General features: G+C 43.6%; 1 protein-coding gene across 1 annotated transcript; it reads right to left on the bottom strand.

Moving 5' to 3' along the window:
* Nucleotides 1-1005: 1005 nt before the first annotated feature.
* dnajb1b (DnaJ heat shock protein family (Hsp40) member B1b) lies at nucleotides 1006-4437 on the bottom strand. Its single transcript, XM_080721372.1, has 3 exons — nucleotides 4012-4437; nucleotides 2516-3123; nucleotides 1006-2123 (listed from the first exon to the last, which is right to left on the bottom strand). The coding sequence occupies exons 1-3, from the start codon at nucleotides 4229-4231 to the stop codon at nucleotides 1893-1895; spliced, it is 1059 nt and encodes a 352-aa protein (XP_080577498.1). The 5' UTR covers nucleotides 4232-4437; the 3' UTR covers nucleotides 1006-1892.
* Between the last annotated feature and the right edge of the window lie 2330 nt (nucleotides 4438-6767).

Here is a 6767-nt window from a genome sequence, read left to right as displayed (position 1 = left end):
TCTTTCTACATACCAACACGTTTGTACTTTCTTTCTATCTTTTCTCAATGTTGACAATGTAATATCTTCTGATAATAGAAAGAAAAAAAGTATTACTATTATTTTGCAGAATAATGTACCGTCCGTAATAACCTACACCAATAGTGTAAAAACACGTTATTTCCACCAACCCAGGATTTCTCCCTCAACATCGATGACTACATTGTTACCTACTGTATACACCCAAGTCCTTAACCTTGGAGTCATTCTATATACCCAGCTAGTTCCTGTCCGACTCAACCAGATTAGTATACGACTGTACCCTCTTCCACTTCTGTTTGACACTTACTGCAGAAATCCCTCATTGATTCTTTCATAACTCTCATGATCCTACCACCCTCTCCACCAGCATGCCACCCTCCTGATGCCTCAGCTATGGTGATCAAACGAACCCTGGACATCTTGCTGTTGATTAACCTTGATTGATTACAGGTCAGGTCCTAGTATTTACATTATTCCTTATAATAAGGAGACATTTGAATAGTAATAGTTTAGAATAGAAAAGATGTCTGACCGCCGACAGCGCACCAGGCACCTATAGGCTAACTGTAGCCTGACAGTGTGTAGCAGGTTTGAGTTCTGATCCAGACAGCATTTGCTGCATTTCAATCACCTATTTCCAGCTTACGGTCTATCACTATCAATAAATTAAAAAGAAGAAAAAAAGTATGTTATGATTAGGATATAACACTTCCCATGCAAAGAAGACAAAAATAGATTTGGCATATAAGGGTGACATTAGCCTCGTAAACCAGACTCTCCTAACAGAAGGTAGGAGGAGTCAGTTTACAGGCTAGACATAAATCAAACATTTTCCAAAGAATAAACTGCATCAATTAATGGTTATTTCATATTTATTTAAAAAGTATCAAATAGGTCAATAAGTGTATATATTCTTCTCACCCACATACCCCACCCAGCAGCCCCCACGTCAAATGTCTTCTATATATACACAGCTACAAAATATATAATTTGTGTTCAATAAAACTATAGTAGGGCTGTCCTCTTTTAGAACAAGAGAGGCTGGTGTGGGCAGGGTTTAATTGTGTTTTTGTTTTTTCGTCAATGGAACAAGGAGTAAAAGTGAAGAAATTGTCAATGGAACATTTAACAGCGACTGTGACAAATGTGAACACAATAATACAACTAACAGGGAAGCCAAAAGCCTTTTCAATACAATAGTAGACAATATTTTCTCACACACACACACACACACACACACACACACACACACACACACACACACACACACACACACACACACACACACACACACACACACACACTAAGAATAGTGGTATGGAGATACAGTACATCAAATATATTACTTTGCATTGTTTGGAGTAAGACCTTTTATTTATTCCAAAAGGTGTCAACATAGTTTGTGTAGTTTTACTCTGTCAAAAATAAAAACCCTCATCCCACACAAACCGACAGCAAACCATAAAGGTGCATTTCTTGTAAACCATTACTGACAGCACAGCTGTCTCAAATGCTCTGCAGGTTAGTTATATCATTTAAACTGATATACACAATGGTTGTATAACACATCACAATCTCTTATAGTGATGTCAACTTAAAAGATCAAGTGCAATGAAGTACAATTCCCACTCAAATCACAAAACATTCACCCCAAATCCATTCACCCAAAACGATGAAATGCCACAAGCATATGTACAGTATTTGACTGCATAGTAAAGTTGACAAGAGTATCACTCTGTCTTTCATTCCTTATAGTTCAAATAGTCTTTCCTGAGATATTCATCCCAGTTAAAGTCTTGGCAGTGCTTTGCTAAATAATAACGGAACGAACCTTCCCATAAGCATGTCCTTGTAGCTCCTTGTCCTGCTATTTAAGGGGGCAGCACCTGGGCGATCACATCTCGTGCGTTCTGACTGAGCTTCTCTGGAAATTTCACCTCGTATTCCACCACTAGGTCCCCGCGACGACTGGGGGACTTGGACAATGGCAGCCCTTCCCCTGTGATGCGCCGTTTCATCCCTGGTCGCACAATGTCAGTGGTTGTCACAGGTATGGTCCTGCCATCCAATGTGGGTGCAATGACTGTGCTGCCACACAAGGCCTAAAGGAGCGAAAGAATAGAGCAAAGTTGGCATTAGATAACATAATAAATCTTGTCCAAATGAGTAAATTACACATTTCCAATGATATCGTGAGCCATAGTGTATTAATTCCGGGGGGAACAATTTTGGTGAAAATAGCAGATCTACAAGCTTGTAGATCTGCAAATGTATGTAAAGAGTTTTGCAGTACAGGACATATACAGTACTAGCAGATCTAGTATAGATATACAGCACTGGAGGAGCCAAATCAATGAACTATATAGGATTAAGTGGTTCATAATGCATAGCTAAAAACTAAGCATTTGCTATAATTAATCTGTTATTTTACCATGCAGCACACAACATACATGACGGCAATATTATGTGAAAAGCTGACATGATAATAACGTACTTCTTTGAGGGAGACCTTGGCTGGGTACACGATGTCAAAGCCGTCGCGCCGGAACACCGGGTGAGGCTTGTCCTTTAGAACAAACACCACATCGGCAGGGATGTTGGAGTGCGTCTCGTCGCCCTCTTTGGGAAAGGTGATTTTGGTCCCCTCCTTCCATCCCCTCTTTATCTCCACCTGGAGGACCTTGTCCTCTGTTCTTATCGTCTGCCTGTCGGGATTCAGGCGTTTGTGGGAGATCTTCATCTTCTTGGTGCAGCCCGAGAACACCTCTTCCAGGGTCACGCGCAGTTCATGCACCACAGGGGGGTCCTGGCGCTTCACGACACTGCCAACATGGTGACCCCCCATACCTCCCATCCCAGTGCTGAATGAACGGGGTAGGCCCCCCATTCCGCCGCCCCCCAAGCCTCCCATCCCACCAAAGCGTGCGAATGGGTCGTCCGTGTCCATGTTTTCGCCCATGCCCCCGTTGCCAAAGAACTGGTCGAAGGGGTTGCGGCCGCCAAAGAACTCTGCAAAGATGGCATGAGGATCACCCTGGAAAGAGTAGCTGAATGTGCCAGGACCGCCAGGGCCACCGCCTGTGGGGCCTCCACCCTTCAGACCTGCGGTTAGGGAGGGAAGGAAGGAGAGAGAGAGATAAGCTGCTTATCCACATTTTAAAAGCACAGGCCTGCACAAGCCTACGCTGCTGTTACACTACATTGCCAGGCAATAAACGTGAACAGGAGTTAAAGTCTGATAATGAAAGAATATATAGTCTATTGAATAGACTAGGTTTAAGTGCGTGTTATGTGAATAGACTCTATTCACATAACACGCACTTAAAACCCCTAAACAATAAAGACCTTTCACAATCGTGGACTTGGAGGTTGTGTGCCTTTAACGGTTCTTTGAGTCATGCACAAACAGGCCGAATGTCAAGTCGACTGTTGTTGTGGAAACTTTGATGAGGCGATAGCACACACCGCTGCTCCACCCAGAAGAATGGTCCAGAATGAACGCACGTCGCACCCATGGCGCACCCCAAAAGTAGCCTCAAAAACACGTTTCAATAAAATTCAGTCTGTAGGACTAGAGCTTGCCCTGGCCTAGACTAGGCTCTCCATCAGTGTTGCCGTGGTCTTGGGTCGCGCGCCCCCGACGACCCATATCTTTTTTGAGCCAGGGTCTCGCACCCCCCCAAGTTCACACATCGACAACTGTTTTAACAAAGAAACGAGCCTATTTGCATATCAATAGACCTGTATAGTAGGTGTTGAGCGACGTTCGCGACCCCCCCAACATTGAATCACCACTGCACCACTGCTCTCCATCCAATACAATCAGTTTAACACAAGCCTGTGTTGTGTCCGTTCCAAAACAGTCAAGTGGCGACACTTATTTCAAACTCCACTTGTAATATTGTCAACAAAAGTAGTAACATTACCGTCCAGTCCCCACAACTTTACAGTACATTTGTGTAAATATAAACGCAGTGACACTTCACTTGCCTTCTTCACCAAAGCGGTCATAAACGTCTTTCTTCTTGGGGTCGCTCAGAACGTCGTAGGCCTCTGCGATCTCTTTGAACTTCTCCTCGGCTCCTGGCGACTTGTTCTTGTCGGGATGGAAGCGCAGAGCCTGTTTGCGGTACGCTTTCTTTATGTCGTCCTCCGACGCGCTTTTCTTAATGCCCAACACGTCGTAGTAGTCTTTCCCCATCTTGACCATCTGCGCGTCTGACTAAATAATCAGCAGGTTATTAAATAAAATCCCGTCTACAGTTATTTAATTGTTTTATTGGCTACAGCCGGTGGTCACCTCTCCAAAACGCGCGTCCTTCTTCTTGTTACTTTATAAAGTTACAGATTTACACGACAACAACGCACAAAGTGCACCTATGTGTCTCGGCAGCACAGTATGTGGTCATGACCAGGCCGGCCATGTTATTATAACGCATCGCAGAAAGTTCCAGAATGTTCCATGAGCGACACGAACTGTCTGGAATCCGCCGCGTTCCTCTTCAGGGTCCAAGATCCCATTGGCCAGAGGGACGCATGGCGCTGTGAATTGTGATTGGTTGTTTTCAGTGGGGGGAAAAGTGGGTCACATTTCTTACTTGAGTAAAAGTATCAATACTGTAATGTAGAAATGCTCAGTTACATTTACACCTGTTAATTTTACTTGAGTAAAAGTAACAAAAGTTTTGGTATCAATGTATTGCATTGGGAACTTGAAGTATGTATGTAGCCTATATAGGGGTGAAGTGGTTATTAGAGTGCGTTTTGTACTAATAATAATCCAAATCTACAAAAGCCCCTTTTCCACTGACATGGCCAACACCACACCACTCCACACCGCCCACTTGTGCCAGGTCTTCCACTGCAAGTGTAGCCTGGGACGGCTTCCAATTTCGGGCTTTTGATCCGGTCGGGAGCGGATGGGCTCCTACGTCATTTTGTATTCAAAACGGACTACAGTTTGGCAGGAAACACCAAATCGGAAACAGTTTTAACCCCTACTTGCGCATGCGCTAACTACTTGCGCATGCGCTACTGGGTTGAAACTGTTTCTGATTTGGTGTTTCCTGCCAAAGTGTAGTCCGTTTTGAATACAAAATGACTTAGGAGCCCATCCGGTCTAGACCGGATCAAATGGCCCGTTTAGTAAACGAAGACCAGGCTTTCCCCCAGCGGAAAGCCTGGTGATGCGAGGCTACTGCAAGTGTAACGGAGGTGATCCGAACCTCCCCACCCGGCTTCGTACGCGTAAGTCCAATATCTTAACCACCAGACCAAAGAGACATCTCTTTGGTCCAGGGGAGATACTAGAATAGAAAAAATGAATAGACCGCGTTTTCTCAGCCCCTACGAGCGCTCAACGAATGTATTTTGCAGAGTGTTTGGCCAAACCAGGCCAAACAGATACAGGCCAACATAATGCCTGATAACTCACTGACTTTAGTCTTTTCATTTAGACCACCAGATTATAGTTGTAATACATAATAATATATTCTATTGTGTTATAACCACTATAATAACCTATTATAGTGTATTATAGTAAAACATTCATACTTTATAGTGTATTATAATGAGAGCAGGAGAGGACCTGGTGAGACGTAGGAGGGGCCCGGCCAGGAGTCAACCCATAGAGCCTATTTCTTCCATGCGCCAGAGTGGCGCTGCCCCCAATCCCGGCAGAGTAGTTCCGGTGCAGCACATTGAGTGACCCTGGTCTTTCCCTAATAGGACTGATCGTGGATAGCTACTGGGATGTAAGTCGGGACTTGATGAACCCCGGCTGGGTCACCTGGGCGTGGGTGTATGATGTTGCGAGACCCGAAACACCAGTCGACCCCAGGCTACATCACTGATGATACGTCCCAGTTGCATCCTCGTGATGTTTTTTTTTCCATTAATCACAGTTAATCCATTATAGTGTATTATAATTAGGTTGTAATAGTTGTAATACAAATTTATATTGTGTTATAATCACAGTTAAAAGGGTACATTTAATTGTTTCTTACCAATAGGGGTACTTTTGTGTAATGGAAAATGTAGATATTTGTATGTGTTGCGGTGTGGTGCGGTGTAGTGTGGTGCTAAAGCTGCAGTCGAAAAGGGGCTAAAGTAAGTAGTAGGCCTAGTAAACTAAAGTTTACAAATACATTTAGTGGAGTAAAAGTACAATATTTGGATCCGAGATGTAGTGGAATAGTAGTAAAAGTATTGGAATTGGAAATAGGCTACTCCTCAAAATGACTTACTTTAAAAGGCCTACACGGTTGCGCTTGCATGATTGACACCATGATTGACACCTACCTAACCAATCATAGCAAGGTTTCCGTCCCTCCTTCCAGGCTATGGGATGTACAGAGCGATACTTGACAGTTGCCTTTCAAACAGGTCTGAAGCGGGTCTGAAGTGTCTGCAAATGAACAATGCATGTTTAGACTTGAGTGTTGAGTTGACATTGAACAACTGTCAAATACTTTACCTAGAACCTTCTACAGTCGATCCTGCTAGTTTTGTATTTAATAAAGAGACTTTTACATTTGAGTTTGTATTCACATAACATTATTAAAATAACTAGGCCACAATCCTCCTGGGGTTTATTATTATTATTATTTGGTGACACATAGGGGTCTACATGTTGCAGAGGGCGGACTCCAAAAATGTCAGCTGTCTGGGGTACACACACACACACACACACACACACACACACACACACACACACACACACACACACACACACACACACACACACA

Source organism: Nannobrachium achirus, assembly GCF_963921795.1.
Source record: "Nannobrachium achirus genome assembly, chromosome: 3".
NCBI lineage: Eukaryota > Metazoa > Chordata > Actinopteri > Myctophiformes > Myctophidae > Nannobrachium > Nannobrachium achirus.
Note: the sequence above shows the minus strand (reverse complement) of the source record. Positions and strands in the feature narration are given on the sequence as shown.